The sequence below is a fragment of the Oncorhynchus nerka genome, linkage group LG13 (assembly GCF_034236695.1).
Source record: "Oncorhynchus nerka isolate Pitt River linkage group LG13, Oner_Uvic_2.0, whole genome shotgun sequence".
Classification (NCBI taxonomy): Eukaryota; Metazoa; Chordata; class Actinopteri; order Salmoniformes; family Salmonidae; genus Oncorhynchus; species Oncorhynchus nerka.
In genome coordinates this window covers 44987329-45007691 of record NC_088408.1, presented here as the reverse complement: position 1 = coordinate 45007691, position 20363 = coordinate 44987329, and the positions used below count along the sequence as shown (strand labels likewise).

General features: G+C 43.6%; 1 protein-coding gene across 1 annotated transcript in view; it reads right to left on the bottom strand.

The window, feature by feature from the left end:
* LOC115139560 (glutamate receptor ionotropic, kainate 2) overlaps positions 1-20363 on the bottom strand; it is a 203997-nt gene that overhangs the window by 29195 nt on the left and 154439 nt on the right. The window contains 3 exon segments of the mRNA XM_029677090.2: positions 8242-8467; positions 8935-9152; positions 13430-13548. Of these exon segments, the coding sequence (XP_029532950.2) occupies positions 8242-8467; positions 8935-9152; positions 13430-13548 (563 nt within the window).

Below are 20363 nucleotides of genomic sequence, written 5' to 3'. Positions count from 1 at the left end.
TGTTCTAAATGTGTAATGGAAACAGCAGGTGTAGGAGAAATGTTCTAAATGTGTAATGGAAACGGCAGGTGTAGGAGAAATGTTCTAAATGTGTAATCTAAACGGCAGGTGTAGGAGAAATGTTCTAAATGTGTAATGGAAACGGCAGGTGTAGGAGAAATGTTCTAAATGTGTAATGGAAATGGCAGGTGTAGGAGAAATGTTCTAAATGTGTAATGGAAACAGCAGGTGTAGGAGAAATGTTCTAAATGTGTAATGGAAACGGCAGGTGTTACGAGAAATGTTCTAAATGTGTAATCTAAACGGCAGGTGTAGGAGAAATGTTCTAAATGTGTAATGGAAACGGCAGGTGTAGGAGAAATGTTCTAAATGTGTAATGGAAACGGCAGGTGTTACGAGAAATGTTCTAAATGTGTAATCTAAACGGCAGGTGTAGGAGAAATGTTCTAAATGTGTAATCTAAAAGGCAGGTGTAGGAGAAATGTTCTAAATGTGTAATCCAAAAAGCAGGTGTAGGAGAAATGTTCTAAATGTGTAATGGAAACGGCAGGGGTAGGAGAAATGTTCTAAATGTGTAATGGAAACGGCAGGTGTTAGGAGAAATGTTCTAAATGTGTAATGGAAACGGCAGGTGTAGGAGATATCTTCTAAATGTGTTATCTAAACGGCAGGTGTAGGAGACATGTTCTAAAGATAGACAACATTTGTATCCATTCAACGGTGGGTTTTTTAACACAAAAAAAGGATGGAAATGGTGTTTTCCTAATAATTGTGATTGCTGAATACTTTTGAAGACATCATAATGTCATCACGTAAGCTCCACTCTATATTTAATTCTAAATGCCTACCATAAAACCTTTTCTTTGCAGGACAAAGATTGTCCTGACATTCAAGAATGCTTTAATTGATCCGCCATGTTTTTCTGGTTGCAATTTCCACCATCGGCACGAACTAGCCTAGGCAGCTGATTGTTTATGCTCATGGGCTCTAGATCAGTGGCAATACGTTGGCCCATGAGAATTATTAGAACATGGCAAATATTTGTCAATTATTGCATTCTATCCATGCTGGCTTTCAACGGCTACCTGTGACATGAAACACATGAAAACAGCCCTCCTGGTTGGAGGGCATATATGCTGTTGCCAATGTATTAATGAGCAATTTGCATAAATTGATTATTGAATCTTCAGCCACTACATTCTACGCTGTCATTAAACATTTTTTGTAAACACACCCTACATGATCTATTCCAATGTTATAAGTGTCTACAAAAAAATGTACTGGACAAGTTAATGGAAACATAGCTACTGTCACATTCATTCTGAAGTTTGGTGGAGATCTTGTGTGTTTAAAGTGATGCGGCTGGGCAAAAAAATCTAGCTAACGATGTACTTAGCTGTTTTACGAGTGGTCTGAGGCAGTCGCTAAATAATTCACGTTTTCATTAGCATCTTTAGCATCACTTTAAACACAGACGATCTCCATCAACGATGGTTATGGGAAACAGCTCGAAGATCTAACGACGATGCAACAAAGGTTCTAACAGTGAATTTAGCCTTAAGATGCTTTTGGGAAACCAGGCCTAGCTAGCTAGATAACTAACAAACTAGCTAGGTAGTTAGACAAGTTGTCTGTGACCTAACATTAGCTAGTTAGATAGTTAGCTAGATAGCTAATTTGTTAGCTCATGTGTCCGCTAATATCGGCAATACAACGTCAGTACCCAGCGACAAACAAAGCAACACATTTTTACCTTAAATAATTATTATCTCAATAAAACAGCTAGTTAGCTATTTTAGTTTGGATATTCAACACTGGTACAATAATAAAATCTCTGAAGATGTCCTAATCTTCTTTTTCTATGGTATTATGTTGGTCCGCAACCAACGTTAGAGGTGCATGCCACACAACAGTTACAACAGGTTAAAAATGACCCTCTCCAGAAATAAGTCTCTCATTGTTGCCGTCTGCTATCGACCCCCCTCCGCTCCCAGCTGTGCCCTGGACACCATTTGTGAATTGATCGCTCCCCATCTAGCTTCAGAGTTCGTACTGTTAGGTGACCTAAACTGGGATATGCTCCCCCCCCCCCCCGGCAGTCCTACAATCTAAGCTTGATGCCCTCAATCTCACACAAATCATCAAGGAACTCACCAGGTACAACCCTAAATCCATAAACATGGGCACCCTCATAGACATTATCCTGACCAACTTGCCCTCCAAATACACCTCCGCTGTTTTCAATCAGGATCTCAGCGATCACTGCCTCATTGCCTGTATCCGCGGTCAAACGACCACCCCTCATCACTGTCAAACGCTCCCTAAAACACTTCTGCGAGCAGGCCTTTCTAATCGACCTGGCCCGGGTATCCTGGAAGGATATTGACCTCATCCCGTCAGTCGAGGATGCCTGGTCTTTCTTTAAAAGTAATTTCCTCACCATCTTAGATAAGCATGCCCCGTTCACAAACTGCAGAACTAAGAACAGATATAGTCCTTGGTTCACTCCAGACCTGACTGCCCTTGACCAGCACAAAAACATCCTGTGGCGGACTGCCATAGATTCGAATAGTCCCCACGATATGCAACTGTTCAGGGAAGTCAGGAACCATTACAGTCAGTAAAGCAAAGGCTAGCTTTTTCAAGCAGAAATTATCATCCTGTCGCTCTAACTCCAAAAAGTCCATGGAGAACAAGAGCACCTCCTCCCAGCTGCTGAGGCTAGGTAACACGGTCACCACTGAAAATTTCAACAAGCATTTCTCAACGGCTGGCCATGCCTTCATCCTGGCTACTCCAACCCCGGCCAACAGCTCCGCCTCCCCCGCAGCTACTCGCCCTAGGCTCCCCAGCTTCTCGCTCACCCAAATCCAGACAGCAGATGTTCTGAAAGAGCTGCAAAACCTGGACCCGTACAAATCAGCTGGGCTAGATAATCTGGACCCTCTCTTTCTAAAACTATTATTGCAACCCCTATTACCAGCCTGTTCAACCTCTCTTTCGTATCGTCCGAGATCCCTAAAGATTGGAAAGCTACTGCGGTCATCCCCCTCTTCAAAGGGGGTGACACCCGAGACCCAAACTGTTACAGACCGATATCCATCCTGCCCATCTAAAGTCTTCGAAAGCCAAGTTAATAAACAGATCACTGACCATTTCGAATTCCACCGTACCTTCTCCGCTGTGCAATCACGAGTGCACCTCAGCCACGCTCAAGGTACTAAACGATATCTTAACCGCCATCGTTAAGAAACAATACTGTGCAGCCGTATTCATTGACATGGCCAAGGCTTTCGACTCTGTCAATCACCACATCCTCATCGGCAGACTCGACAGCCTTGGTTTCTCAAATGATTGCCTCGCCTGGTTCACCAACTACTTCTCTGACAGAGTTCAGTGTGTCAAATCAGAGGGTCTGTTGTCCGGGCCTCTGACAGCCTCTATGGGGGTGCCACAGGGTTCAATTCTTGGACCAACTCTCTTCTCTGTATACATCAATGATGTTGCTCTTGCTGATGGAGTCTCTGATCCACCTCTACACATACGACACCATTCTGTATACTTCTGGCCCTTCTTTGGACACTGTGTTAACAACACTCCAGGCGAGCTTCAATGCCATACAACTCTCCTTCCGTGGCCTCCAATTGCTCTTAAATACAAGTAAAACTAAATGCATGCTCTTCAACCGATCGCTGCCTGCACCTGCCCGCCTGTCCAACATCACTACTCTGGACGGCTCTGACTTAGAATATGTGGACAACTACAAATACATAGATGTCTGGTTAGACTGTAAACTCTCCTTCCAGACTCACATCAAACATCTCCAATCCAAAGTTAAATTTAGAATTGGCTTCCTATTTCGCAACAAAGCATCCTTCACTCATGCTGCCAAACATACCCCTGTAAAACTGACCATCCTACCAATTCTCGACGATGTAATTTACAAAATAGCCTCCAATACCCTACTCAATAAATTGGATGCAGTCTATCACAGTGCCATCCGTTTTGTCACCAAAGCCCCATATACTACCCAACACTGCGACCTGTACGATCGTTGGCTGGCCCTCGCTTCATACTCGACGCCAAACCCACTGGCTCCAGGTCATCTACAAGACCCTGCTAGGTAAAGTGCCCCCTTATCTCAGCTCGCTGGTCACAATAGCAGCACCCACCTGTAGCACGCGCTCCAGCAGGTATATTTCTCTGGTCACCCCCAAAACCAATTCTTCCTTTGGCCGCCTCTCCTCCTAGTTCTCTGCTGCCAATGAATGGAACGAACTACAACAATCTCTGAAACTGGAAACATTTATCCCCCTCCCTAGCTTTAAGCACCAGCTGTCAGTGCAGCTCACAGGTCCTGTACATAGCCCAGCTATAATTTAGCCCAAACAACTACCTCTTCCCTACTGTATTTATTTATTTATTTTGTTCCTTTGCAACCCATAATTTCTATATCTACTTTGCACATTCTTCCACTGCAAATCAACCATTCCAGTGTTTTATTTGCTATATTGTATTTACTTCGCCACCATGACCTTTTTTTGCCTTTACCTCCCTTATCTCACCTCATTTGCTCACATTGTATATAGACTTATTTTTCTACTGTATTATTGACTGGCCAGGTCGCAATTGTAAATGAGAACTTGTTCTCAACTTGCCTACCTGGTTACGCACATGACAAATAAACTTTGATTTGAAGTATTTTTACTTAAGTATTTTACACCACTGCAATTTCAAATAGTTAGAATGCATAGTAATAATGTTTGGTGGCAGGACTATTATGCAAATGAATACAAAAAAACTATGTTTTAAGTGAAATATAAGCTTTTGTTTGAAGTCGAAAAAAAGACAGGCAATTCAAAAGCTAATTTGAACTATGCACTAACACGGCTTTCATTATAAGCAGCTTGACTACTGCTAGAGTACTGTAGCTTTACTTCAACAACAGATGGACTCATATTGGATGGGTTGATTAGGATTCAACCTTCTCTCAAACAGCTTAATACATACTCTTAGAGTAGGTTTACACCATCAATGTACCAGTTAATGTAAACATGTCTTTATGTAAGACACACGCAATCTGGGATTCTGTTCAACGTTCCTAAGCTTGATATACCCATTGATTCTTCAAGGATCAATCTGCAGTTCAAACAACAACAAAGCCAACACGGTCCCTCTCCTTGTTCGGGCGGTCCCTCTCCTTGTTCGGGCGGTGTTCGGTGGTCGACGTCACTGATCCATTTTTCATTTTCGATTGGTTGGAACACGTTGTGTATTTAAACCTGTTTACAACTCTTGTCCTTGTCGGAGATTGTTTGATTGTATGTTTATGTATTATGTGTTGGTGCGCAACGGGTTTTGTACCCACTTTTTTATTTATTCTGTAATTTTGGTTTTGGAGTTTCGTTAAGTTTATTAAACCACTCCATTTATACCAAGTTCGATTCTCCTGCTCCTGACTTCCCTGCCACCAACACGCACCCATTACACTGTCTTACCCTATCATAACCCAAAATATAAGGTTGCATTACTCCATTGTTTATAACAAGAACATAAACCATGTATAGCTTCAAAATACTGTATGTACAAATGCTGTCAACTACCTTGTCTCAGTAGGCTTATGTATTAGGCTTGGTCAAATGTCGGGTAAAGGAGCTGTTTTGCAGACACAGATTACACCTAGTCTTGGACCCTAAATAATTTAGATTTTCCATTGATCTGGATTTTTTGTCCAGAATGAGGTTTAATCTGTGTCTGGGAAAACGTCCCCATAACGTTTAAATGAGTGGAGTGGGATTGAAATATGTTTACATTACAAGTACATTATTGGGGTAAACCTACTCTAAAAGCATGTATTCGGCCATTTGATAGAAGGTTTGAATCCTAATCAACACATCCAATGTGAGTACATCTGTTGAAGTACAGTAGATCAGTAAAGCTACAGTACTCGAGCAGTAGTTCAAACTGCTAAAGATGAAAGCCTTGTTAGGTCAAATGAGCTTTTGAATTTCCTGTCTTTTTTCGGCTTCAGACAAAAGCTAATATTTCACTTAAAAAAGCTAATATTTAACCTTTATTAATAGATATATAGAAGAAAAAACATGTCACATTCAATAGGAGATAATTTAGCAATGTGTGCGATGGAATTCCTTTTTTAAATGATTATTTTGTCATTTTACCCAATTTTTCTCATCACTGTAACTCTGCAATGGGGTCGGGAGAGGCGAAGGTTGAGATACGTGTCCTCCAAAACATGACCCACCAAGCCATGCTGCTTCATAATAAACTGCTCGCTTAACCAGGAAGATAGCCGCACCAATGTGTCGAAAGAAAAATCTTTGACTGATGACAGCTTGCAAGCACCCGGCCCGCCACAAGGAGTCGATAGAGCCAAGGAAAGCCCTCTGGCCAAACCCTCCCCTAACCCAGACGGCGCTGGGCCAATTGTGCATCACCCTATGGGATCGAGCCCCAGGGATAGCAGTGGTCTCTGCGGCCCCATCATGAACACAATAATCCCAGTGACACTGGGATTAGAAAACACCAGCAACAGCTTTCCCGCCCGTTTCCCCTGGAGTCCATGAGATCTGACACAGCATATACAGGGCCTTCGGAAAGTATTCAAACCCCTTGATTTTTCCCACATTTTGTTATCAAATCAAATGTATTTATAAAGCCCTTCTTACATCAGACGATGTCGCAAAGTGCTGTACAGAAACCCAGCCTAAAACCCCCAACAGCAAGCAATGCAGGTGTAGAAGCACGGTGGCTAGGAGAAACTCCCTAGAAAAGGCCAGAACCTAGGAAGAAACCTAGAGAGGAACCAAGCTATGAGGGGTGGCCAGTCCTCTTCTGGCTGTGCATGACATCATTTTTGGGAATTTTCAAAGCTGTTTAAAGGCACAGTCAACTTAGTGTATGTAAACTTCTGACCCGCTGGAATTGTGATACAGTGAATTATAAATGAAATAATCTGTCTGTAAACAATTTTTGGAAAAATTACTTGTGTCATGCACAAAGTAGATGTCCTAACCGACTTGCCAAAACTCGAATTTGTTAACAAGAAATTTGTGGAGTGGTTGAAAAACGAGTTTTAATGACTCCAACCTAAGTGTATGTAAACTTCCGACTTCAACTGTATGTGCCTTTCCAAAAAATGTCCAATCAATTGAATTTACCATAGGTGGACACCAATCAAGTTGTAGAAACATCAAGGATGATCAATGGAACCAGGATGCACCTGAGCTCAATTTAGAGTTTCATTGCGAAGCATCTGAATAAAGTATTTCCGTTTTTTTATTTGCAATAAATTCGGAAACATTTCTGCAAAACTGTTTTCCCTTTGTCATTATGGGGTATTGTGTGAAGATTGCTGAGAAAAAAAGCTATATTTAATCCATTTTTAGAATAAGGCGGTAACGTAACAAAATGTGGAAAAAGTCAAGGGGTCTGAATAACTTCCAAAGGCACTGTACATTATGGGCCGTACGTATAAATCGACAGAGTAGGAGTGCTGATCTAGAATTTGGTACCCCCTTTCCATGTGATCTTGTTCATTACTTTCCAAAAGTTAAAACTGATCTTAGATCAGCAATCATACTCTGAGATGCTCCAGGAATACAGAACCAGAACCTCCTCTGTGGTACATAATCTTTATATGCCAGGCAAAAATGTTGCCCCAACACAAAAGGCTGGGTATGTCTGGTGTATTATGATGCACTGTATGTGTAAAGTGGAACAGTTTTTACACATACCAACTGAAATGCCAGAGAAAAAACTGATTAGTGATCCTGTAGCTATCTATGTCAGGCATGGTATTTTCAAATGTCAATCTGTACAATTGTCTTAATGTGTGCGGAAATACTAGATTCAGTGTAAAATTCCTATAAATATTATTGTCCATTTCCATTTCCCCTTCACTTGAACCCTTACCTCCCAAACTCAGTCATAACAATTCATTATTCTACCCTTTCAAGTATGCATACAGTACATTACCCATATCTGTCTCAAACCTCCAAACTCCAACCTTTATCTGCTTGCCTTGATATACATGGTCATTGACAGGTAGAACGTGAAATGGGTGATGGGCGATATGGTCAACATGGGCAATATAGGAGATATGGGTGATAGGAGTTATGGGTGATTCAGGAGATATGAATGGTGTCGACAATAAGCGATATAGGTGATAATAGCGATATGTGCGACATAGACGATACAGACTATAAGGACAATATGCGTTACCCATGGGTGTTCCCACTCCGTAGGCCTTGGAGTCGATGAGGCCCCCTATCTGGGTAAGGTTGCAGTTGCGCTGGGTAACAAACTCAATGGTTGTGGACTCCATGAGGAAAGCGTAGTCGGAGGTGAGCACGCGCTGGATGCCCGCCTCTATGTTTTTCACAATCACAGACGTTCGCCGGCTGTTCATGAACTCCCACATCTTGTCGTAAGTGGAGATCTTCGTCTTCTGTCAAACCACCGGGGGAAGAAAAGGAAGATTAATGAAATCCACCTCTTCTAATAAGAATTGATTTGGTTCATATAGCATTGGCCTTTCCAGTGTCAATCAATCAATAAAATTGATTTATAAAGCCATTTTTACATCAGCAGATGTCACAAAGTGCTTATACAGAAACTCAGCCTAACACCCAAAAGAGCAGGCAATGCAGTTGTAGAAGCACGGTGGCTAGGAAATACTCCCTAGAAAGGCAGGAGCCTCGGAAGAAACCAGAATCAGAGGGGTAGCCAGTCCTCTTTTGGCCGTGCCCGGTGGAGATTATACATGGCCAATACTTTTTAAGTACCTTGAACAGAGGGGTTTATTATATTTTCTTGCTGTCTTTCCCTACAGCAGGTCGCTATTTGAGTAAAACCCACAACCACAACACCGCAGATGACCACTTATCCCAGTGAGCCCAATGGTTTGCTAGCTACCTTGAAAAAGGTCATGGTAGATCCATCCTCCACCACTCCGTACAGGATCTTGGTCTGTTTGGCCAGGTCATCGGCCGAGTCGATGGGTGACTCCATGCGCTCCACGGTGAGGAAGGCAGCCAGGTTGGCCGTGTAGGAGGAGATGATAATGAGGGTGAAGAACCACCAGATGCCCCCCACGATCCGGGTGGACAGGGCCTTAGGCATGAGCTCTGAGCCTGGGTACAGAAGGGAGGATAGGGGTGAAGGGAGTGAAGAGATAGAATTCCAGAAGTTACAGCAAGGGTGTATGGAGAAGATGTCTACATAGGCAGCATCCACAAAGGACTTAGTGAGGGGTGATATTATGCTCTGTGGATCATCCGGAGTAGCCTGAGTGGGACTTGAATCCAGGCCACTGGGACTGTCCGTCGATTAGTAAGAAAGGTTGCTATGTGTTGTACTTAAGACGCTCCATTATGTATTGGGAGTTGGACAGTAGGGGGTTGGTTTCACGGACCCAGATTCAACCTACTCCTAAACTAAAAAGCATGTTGAATGGTGAATATCCATTGACAGAGCGTTTTACACATCCTTAAAATAGGATTTATCTGGGTGCAGGAAACTGGTCTTAAAGGTATACTCAATTAACTTACCGTCCGTCAACACAGATCAGTCACTTCTTTAAAGTTACACGTTTACATTTCAAAATAAAAACTTTAGTGGAAACTGACAACCCAGTTGGGTCTGACTGTCATGTACCCAAGGTAACCTCACATCCTGACCCCATGTCCCACTACTCTATGGGCACTGATTTGTTGCGGGCAATGGGGAGAGGACTCTGGGTAGTGGCACCTGACAAAGCTGTTCTTGTTGAATAAGTGCAGCATGGCTAGTTGGTAAGAGATAAGTTATACCTAAAGGATAGTTCACTGGTTCGTCATTCTCCTTTTCACACTATCATGCTCACCCAAACATGTTTTGATAGTTTCCTGTCACTGTGTCCTTTTCAGCATGGTTCCAGCAACTATGTTGGATGCGTAACCAGGCCAGCACAGACTCTGCTCAGTCATATGAGAAGGGTATATGTTACACCGAGACCCTTACCAATTATTCTCATTTTGTTTTATACTGGGGGGAGGGTTGCAATGCAACCCCACTTAATCTATATACAGTTGAAGTCGGAAGTTTACATACACCTTAGCCAAATATTAATTATTGACATTTAATCCTAGTAAAAACCCCTGTTTTAGGTCAGTTAGGATCACTAATGTCCGAATAATAGTAGAGAATGATTCATTTCAGCTGTTATTTCTTCCATCACATTCCCAGTGGGTCAGAAGTTTACATATACTCAATTAGTATTTGGTAGCATTGAATTTAAATTGTTTAAATTGGGTCAAACATTTTGGGTAGCCTTCCACAAGTATCCCACAATAAGTTGGGTGAATTTTGGAGAGCTGGTGTAACTGAGTCAGGTTTAGAGGCCTCCTTGCTCGCACACGCTTTTTCAGTTCTCCCCACAAATGTTCTATAGGATTGAGGTCAGGGCTTTCGTGATGGCCACTCCAATACCTTGACTTTGTTGTCCTTAAGCCATTTTGCCACAACTTTGGAAGTATGCTTGAGGTCATTGTCCATTTGGAAGACCCATTTGCAACCAAACTTTAACTTCCTGACTAATGTCTTGAGATGTTGCTTCAATATATCCACATAATTTTCCTGCCTCATGTAGCCATCTATTTTGAGAATTGCACCAGTCCCTCCTGCAGCAAAGCACCCCCACAACATGATGCTGCCACCCCCGTGTTTCACGGTTGGGATGGTGTTCTTCAGCTTGCAAACCTCCCCCTTTTTCCTCCAAAGATAACAATGGTCATTATGACACAACAGATCTATTTTTTTTTTCTCCAAAAAGTACAATCTTTGTCCCCATGTGCCATCGCAAACTTTATTATGGCGGTTTGGAGCAGTGGCTTCTTCCTGGCTGAGCGTCCTTTCAGGTTATGTCGTTATAGGACTCGTTTTATTGTGGCTATAGATACTTATGTACTTTCCTGCAGCATCTTCACAAGGTTCTTTGCTGTTATTCTGGGATTGATTTACACTTTTCGCACCAAAGTACGTTCATCTCTCGAAGACAGAACGCATCTCCTTCCTGAGCAGTATGACGGCTGCGTGGTCCCATGGTGTTTATACTTCCATACTATTGTTTGTACAGATGAATCTGGTACCTTCAGGCATTTGGAAATTGCTCCCAAGGATGAACCAGACTTGTGGAGGTCTACAATTGTTTTTCTGAGTTCTTGGCTGATTGATTTATATTTTCCCATGATGTCAAGCAAAGAGGCATTGAGAAGCTTCTAAAGCCATGAAATAATTCTGTAATTTTCCAAGCTGTTTAAAGGCACAGTCAACTAAGTGTATATGTAAACTTCTGACCCACTGGAATTGTGATACAGTGAATTATGTGTGAAATAATGTGTCTAAACAATTGTTGGAATGACGTGTCATGAACAAAGTAGATGTCCTAAGCGACTTGCCAAAACTATAGTTTGTTAACAAGACTTTGTGGAGTGGTTGAAAAACACGTTTTAATGACTCCAGCCTAAGTGTGCGTAAACTTCTGACTTGAACTGTATAGTAAATTAATTTCTCTGCAATTATCTTATAAGAATAGAGGAACCAATCTAAATGGAAATAGCTGTTACAGTAGCTACTCAAAGTTACTACTCCATTAAGGACTCTAACTTTTATGTTAATTCAGTTGCTGTAACGCTAAAAGAGACCTTCACTGTAACAATAACTTAGCACAAAATATGCAAAATAATAATAATTTGAAATAATATACACTGAGCAATTATATAAATGCAACATGCCAAAAATTTGACTGAGTTACAGTTCACATAAGGAAATGTCAATTGAAATAAATTCATTAGGCCCTAATCTATGCATTTTACATTAATGGGCATACCAATATGAATATGTTTGTCTAAGATACTTAAAAAAAAGGTCGGGCCGTGGATCAGAAAACCAGTCAGTATCTGGTGTGAGCACCATTTGCCTTATGCAGCGTGACACATCTCCTTCCCATATAGTTGATCAGCTGTTGATTGTGGCCTGTGGAATGTTGTCCCACTCCTCTTCAATGGCTGTGCGAAGTTGCTGGATATTGGCGGGAACTGGAACACGCTGTCATACACAGCGATCCAGGGCAACCCAAACATGCTCAATGGGTGACATGTCTGGTGAGTATGCAGGCCCGGAAATAACTGGGACATGTTCAGCTTCCAGGAATTGTGTACAGATCCTTGCGACATTATCATGCTGAAACATGAGGTGATGGTGGCGGATGAATGGCACGACAATGAGCCTCAGGACCTCGTCACGATATCTCTGTGCATTCACATTGCCATCGATAAAATGCAATTGTGTTCATTGTCCATAGTTTATGCCTGCCCATAACATAACCCCACCACTACCATGGGACACTCTGTTCACAATGTTGACATCAGCACATCACTCGCTCACAAGACGCCATGTCCTCTGCCCGGTACAGTTGAAATCGGGAGTCATCCGTGAAGAGCGCACTTCTCCAGTGTGCCAGTGGCCATTGAAGGTAAGCATTTTCCCACTGAAGTCAGTTACAACGCTGAACTGCAGTCAAGACCCTGGTGAGGATGACAAGCACACAGATGAACTTCCCTGAGACGGTTTCTGACAGTTTGTGCAGAAATTCTTCAGTCTTGCACACCCACAGATTCATCAGATGTCATCTCTAGAAGACAGTATGTTCTTCTCTAGAAGACAGAACGCGTCTCCTTCCTGAGCAGTATGATGGCTGCGTGGTCCCATGGTGTTTATACTTGCATACTATTGTTTGTACAGATGAACATGGTACCTTCAGGCATTTGGAAGTTGCTCCCAAGGATGAACCAGACTTGTGGAGGTCTACAATTGTTTTTCTGAGGTCTTGGTGATTTATTTCGATTTTCCCATGATGTCATGCAAAGAGGCACTGAGTTTGAAGGTAGGCCTTGAATTTCATCCACAGGTACACCTCCAATTGACTCAAATAATGTAAATTAGCCTATCTTGGGATAGGAGAAATGCTCACCAACAGGGATATAAACAAATTTGAGCACAAAATTTGAGAGAAATAAGCTTTGTGTGTATGGTCAATTTCTGTGATCTTTTATTTCCGCTCATGAAACATGGGACCAACACTTGACATGTTGCATTTCTTTTTTTGTTCAGTATATTTTCCTCTCCAGCTTCCTCTGTACATTCATTTCGACCAGAAAACGAGGTAGCAACATTATTCTTGTTCCCACTTTAACCCAACTACAACTTTTAAGGTAAAATGGTGCCTTCATAAACCCTTTCTAAGCCCTATATAGATGCTTCATAACTTTTCCACCATGCAGCACACACCCAGAGGCCCCTGTGTCGCCCGGAGCCTGGCCTAAAACCTTGGACCCCAGAGAGAGTGGGACACGCAGGCTGAGGCAACTACCTTGCTGCATGAGAGCCCCGATGCCGAACCAGAAACTATTGAGCAACGTAAAATTGTTTTCCACCACGTCCGATTCTGGGTTGCACGGATGGGGGTTGTACCACTCGTATGGGCTGAACCTGTGGTGGAGAGAGCAAACAAGACACTAAGATCAAACAAACAAAATAACATTCATGGCCAGGATGGTCTAGTGGTTAGTGCCTACACATCTGTCGGTGTCGGCATGGGTTCAAATCCGGCCGACTGCTTTTGACACACACCCCATCTCCTTCGACAATCTGTCCAATAGAACACACACACAATACCTTTACATTAAAAAACAAACAACGTTCGAGCTTCCCTAAACAAACAAAAACATGTGAAAATGGATTTATTGTAAGGCGACCAAAACAATAGAAGCTCATATGATCCTCTACTATGCCCTCTGGGTCCCTCGCTCCTCTCGAGACCAAACACAAATCATTTCCCCCAACATATTGACGTATTCAAATGCTTTCAGTTTGTTGTGAGAGGCCCAATCGATGGAGTGGAATAACATTGTCACTGGAGAGAACGTCCCCATCCCTGATCATCTTTGGAGCTCATTGAGATTTATCGACTGGAGGATCCTTTCTGATTCCCCCCTGGTGGTTTGAGACCCCATCACCCCTCCCAAATTCAGCCAATATGCCTTCTTCCATCCATAGACTTCCTTGTGCATGTCTAATCCTCCTCCCCCTCCATTGCCTAACTCACCCTCTCCCATTTTCCTCCCCATCACTGCCTCCCTCCCTCTCTCCCTTCTTGCTTCTGTGCCCCCCAAGGTTGACTAGGGATATTCCTCATTTAATATCTTAAGTGAGAGTGGAGTCACATTAGCAGTGGGCAACTGGGTTAGCATTAAGCATCAGAACCTGATTGAGTTTGTGCTAGAGGAGTGGAGGGAAGAGCAGAGCACCCGGCTCATATTTGTATAATTTTTGGGGCAGATGCGAATAGGCTGACTGTCACAGCCTGATCTGTTTCACCTGTCTTTGTGATTGTCTCCACCGCCTCCACTGGATTAGTGACCTCTGCCTGCCCTTGGCCTGTCCTTTTGCCCACCCCTGTTCGAATAATACACTTTTGTTATATTGACACTGTCTGCACCTGGGTCTTACCTTAAACGTGATAGTGGCAATCGTCACCTACACAACATCAAACATACAGAGAGCTATAGACACCCATGGGGCTGGGGATTTGAAAAAAACATCAGGGCTTTGTTCGAATCTCCATACTACCTCTAGAATGAATGTACTCTAAGTGGTATGACAGTATAGACATTGGAACACACAGCCAATGTCCTGCTCATTGTTTCAGAATAAATTCCTAGTAGTAACTGATGTTTGACATTGATATATATACTAGGCTATGCTGTTTGCTTCCATGAATAGGATCAGGGAAGTAACGGAGGGTAAATGCATGTAAAAAATAGTTTATGCACCTTTTACACCAAGTTAGTGTTGTTTGGATTAATGTTGTTGAGCATTTACCAACCTTTGTGTTTACCACTACATCCCTGATTAGCATACATTGTAAACTGTAATCAGAATTACTTTGCCAAGTGTTTATGGTTCTCTGTATAAAAAATGTTTATTACACAAAGAGGATGTCACATTCTGATCTTAGTTCCTTTGTTCTTGTATTTGTTTTAGTATGGTCAGGGCGTGAGTTGGGGTGGGCAGTCTGTTTGTTTTTCTATGTTGGTTTTTGAGTCGGCCTAGTATGGTTCTCAATCAGAGGCAGCTGTCAATTGTTGTCCCTGATTGAGAATCATACTTAGGTAGCCTGGGTTTCACTTTTGGTTTGTGGGTGTTTGTTTCCGTGTGAGTGTTTGGGCCACACGGTACTGTTTCAGTTTTGTATTTCACGTCATCGTTTATTGTTTTGATTCAGTGTTCAGTGCTTTCTTTTATTAAAATCATCATGAACACTTACCACGTGGATGGTACGTGGATGCATTCCAAATGGAACCATGTTCCCTAAATAGTGCACAACTTTTGACCAGAGCTTTATGTTCAAAAGTAGTGCACTATATTTGGGATGTGTATAATTTAGCCTTTTCTTTACTGCTGCTCCATATACACTCCACTTCTCTGGACTTACTCGGCCCCATCGGGCCGCCTGATTGTCCGGAATGTCAATGAGCTCTGTCTACTTCTAAACGCCAGAGACCATGCACCGCTCAATGTCCCCTGTAGTGCGGTGTGTAACATTGTGTGACAGTGTGAAACTGTGTGTGTGAAAGGAACCGATTGTGTGCGTGAGGGTTCTCTGTGAGGTTTCTCTAAACTACGTCTTAGTAATACGAGAGGTGCGTCTTTTTCTTTTTTGCATCGACGTCGTCATCCCCACATTGACCGTACGAACATATTCCAACCAGAAACCATGGATTACAGGCAACATCTGCATCGAGCTAAAGTCTAGAGCTGCCGCATTCAAGGAGCGGGAGACTAATCCGGACGCTAATAAGGAATCACGCTATGCCCTCAGATGAACCATCAAACAGGCAAAGAGTCAATACAGGATTAAGATTGAATCCTACTACACCGGCTCTGATGCTCGTCGGATGTGACAGGGCATGAAAACTATTACAGACTACAAAGGGAAACCCAGTGACGCGAGTTGCCCAGTGACACGAGCCTGCCAGACAAGCTAAATGCCTTTTATACTCGCTTCGAGGCAAGCAGCACTGAAGCATGTATGGGAGCACCAGCTGTTCTGGATGACTGTGTGACAATGCTCCCGGTAGCTGATGTGAGCAAGACCTTTAAACAGGTCAACATTCACAAAGCCGTGGAGCCGGACGGACTCCCTGGACGTGTACTCAAAGCATGCGCGGACCAACTGGCAAGGGTCTTCACTGACATTTTCAACCTCTCCCTGACCGAGTCTGTAATACCTACATGTTTCAAGCAGACCACCATAGTCCCTGAGCCCAAGGAAGCGAAGGTAAAATGCCTAAATGGCTACCACCTTGTAGCACTCACATCTGTAGCCGTGAAGTGCTTTGAAGGGCTGGTCATGGCTCACATCAACAGCAGCATCCTGAATACCATAGACCCCACTCCAATTTGCATACCACCCCAACAGATCCACAGATGACGTAATCTCAATCACACTCCACACGGCCCTTTCCCACCTGGACAAAATGAACACCTATGTGAGAATGCTGTTCATTGACTACAGCTCAGCGTTCAACACCATAGTGCCCACGAAGCTCATCCCTAAGCTAAAGACCCTGGGACTAAACACCTCCCTCTGCAACTGGTTCCTGGACTTCCTGACGGGCCACCCCCAGGTGGAAAGGGTAGGCAACAACACTTTTGCCATGCTGATCCTCAACACTGGGGCCCCTCGGGGGTGTGAACTGAATCCCCTCCTGTACTCCCTGTTCACCCAAGACTGCATGGCCAAACATGACTCCAGCACCATCATTAAGTTTGCTGACAACAACAGTGTTATGCCTGATCACCGACAATGATGAGACAGTCAATAGGGAGGTCAGAGAACTTGCAGTGTGGTACCAGGACAACAACCTCTCCCTCAATGTGAGCAAGACGAAGGAGCTGATCGTGGACTACAGAAAAAGCAGAGTTGAACAGGCCCCCATTAACATCGATGGGGCTGTAGTTGAGCGGGTCGAGAGTTTAAATTTCCTTGGTGTCCACATCACCAACGAACTATCATGGTCCAAACACACCATGACAGTTGTGAAGAGGGCACGACAAAACCTTTTCCCCCTCAGGAGACTAAAAAGATTTGGCATGGGTCCCCAGATCCTCAAAAAGTTATACAGCTGCACCATCGAGAGCATCCTGACCAGTTGCATCACCGCCTGGTATGGCAACTGCTCAGCATCTGACCATAAGGCGCTACAGAGGATAGTGCGTACGGCCCAGTACATCACTGGGACCAAGCTTCCTGCCATCCAGGACCTATTTAATAGGCGGTGTCTGAGGAAAGCCCATAAAATTGTCAAAGACTCCAGTCACCCAAGTCATAGATTGTTTTCTCTGCTACCGCATGGCAAGTGGTACCGGAGTGCCAAGTCTAGGATCAAAAGGCTCCTTAACAGCTTCTACCCCCAAGCCATAAGACTGCTGAACAATCAATCAAGACTTTTTACATTGACCCCCCCTTCCATATGTTTTGTGCACTGCTGCTACTCGCTGTTTATTATCTATGCATAGTCACTTCACCCCTAAATACATGTCCAAATGACCTCAACTAACCTGTACCCCCGCACACTGACTCGGTACCGGTACCGGTACCCCCTGTATAAAGCCTTGTTATTGTTATGTTACTGTGTTACTTTTTATTATTTTTTACTATAAAGGTTGATTTGATTTGACACAAATACACACACACACATTCCGAGTTCCACACATAATAACAAAATGATTCCTCTGCCTCTTCTCCTCCTCTTCTCTTCTCTCATCATCCTCCTCTCCTATCCAGGGTCACAATAACCCAACAGGCATCAGCTGTCGGCCGGATTAAATTACTCTAGCCACCTTTATAGATCGGTTTCTTTACTTGTCTCAGGGCATCTGAGGAGAGGTGTGTAAGAGAGAGCGAGAGAGAGAGCGTGAGAGAGAGTGTGTGTGTGTGGTGGACATTGTGCGGCAGGCGCATGGTCGCCAGCGGTTACAAGGAGACAGTGTGTGTGTGTTGAAGAGAGAGCCCGAGGTGACACTGTGATATATACTTATCTAGGCTGTAAGCTGGCAATTACATGTTTACATGTAATGACAGGGGCCTTATTGCGAATGTCACATGCATTGTCCAAGTTTTCCGTGATATACACTGCTCAAAAAAATAAAGGGAACACTTAAACAACACAATGTAACTCCAAGTCAATCACACTTCTGTGAAATCAAACTGTCCACTTAGGAAGCAACACTGATTGACAATAAATTTCCCATGCTGTTGTGCAAATGGAATAGACAACAGGTGGAAATTATAGGCAATTAGCAAGACACCCCCAATAAAGGAGTGGTTCTGCAGGTGGTCACCACAGACGACTTCTCAGTTCCTATGCTTCCTGGCTGATGTTTTGGTCACTTTTGAATGCTGGCGGTGCTTTCACTCTAGTGGTAGCATGAGACGGAGTCTACAACTCACACAAGTGGCTCAGGTAGTGAAACTCATCCAGGATGGCACATCAATGCGAGCTGTGGCAAGAAGGTTTGCTGTGTCTGTCAGTGTAGTGTCCAGAGCATGGAGGGGCTACCAGGAGACAGGCCAGAACATCAGGAGACGTGGAGGAGGCTGTAGGAGGGAAACAACCCAGCAGCAGGACCACTACCTCCGCCTTTGTGCAAGGAGGAGCAGGAGGAGCACTGCCAGAGCCCTGCAAAATGACCTCCAGTTGGCCACAAATGTGCATGTGTCTGCTCAAACGGTCAGAAACAGACTCCATGAGGGTGGTATGAGGGCCCGACGTCCACAGGTGGGGGTTGTGCTTACAGCCCAACACCGTGCAGGACGTTTGGCATTTGCCAGGGAACACAAAGATTGGCAAATTCGCCACTGGCACCCTGTGCTCTTCACAGATGAAAACAGGTTCACACTGAGCACACGTGACAGACGTGACAGTCTGGAGACGCCGTGGAGAAAGTTCTGCTGCCTGCAACATCCTCCAGCATGACCGATTTGGGGGTCAGTCATCTTGTGGGGTGGCATTTCTTTGGGGGGCCACACAGCCCTACATGTGCTCGCCAGAGGTAGCCTGACTGCAATTAGGTACCGAGATGAGATCCTCAGACCCCTTGTGAGACCATATGCTGGTGCGGTTGGCCCTGGGTTCATCCTAATGCAAGACAATGCTAGACCTCATGTGGCTGGAGTGTGTCAGCAGTTCCTGCAAGAGGAAGGCATTGATGCTATGGACTGGCCCTCCCGGTCCCCAGACCTGAATCTAATTGAGCACATCTGGGACATCATGTCTCGCTCCATCCACCAACGCCACGTTGCAACACAGACTGTCCAGGAGTTGGCGGACGCTTTAGTCCAGGTCTGGGAGGAAATCCCTCAGGAGACCATCCGCCACCTCATCAGGAGCATGCCCAGGCGTTGTAGCGAGGTCATACAGGCACGTGGAGGCCACACACACTACTGAGCCTCATTTTGACTTGTTTTAAGGACATTACATCAAAGTTGTATCAGCCTGTCGTGTGGTTTTCCACTTTAATTTTGAGTGTGACTCCAAATCCAGACCTCCATGGGTTGATAAATTTGATTTACATTGATAATTTGTGTGATTTTGTTGCCAGCACATTCAACTATGTAAAGAAAAAAAGTTTTTAATAAGAATATTTCATTAATTCATATCTAGGATGTGTTATTTTAGTGTTCCCTTTATTTTTTTGAGCAGTGTATTTTGCGACTGTATACGTATGTGCTCTATGATTGAGAACACCCTCTGAGTGAATAAAGAGAGTAAAGAAATAACAAAATGTTGGAGGAAACAGTTTAGGAATATGAAAAAATAGAATTCTGCCGATTATAGGAAAATAAGTTAGTTCCTTTTAGCCCTTCAAATGTGGGTGGAATGAGCTTTTAAACCCTTAGAGATCTGAAGTTTACCTGCTTTACCACTGACATATCTCCATCTATGGCTACACTACCGACTCTATTTGTAGGGGGTTAAATAAAACAATATCCTTCACATATAGGGACTCAACCAATCTGTCTGTAGGTCAATACTACAATTATGAGAGAGCAAGTTGACGCCTGGGCAGAAATCAGAACATCAGGCTTAGAGCTATTGCACATCAACACCCATATGGAGGAGGGAGAGGAATAGTTTTCTGATAAAGACTATAGTATGGGCAATATTGGTGTGATTTACTGGGTTCAAACCCAGGTTCCCTTAATTGCCATAGCACTGTTTAAGCCTGCTGATCTAAAG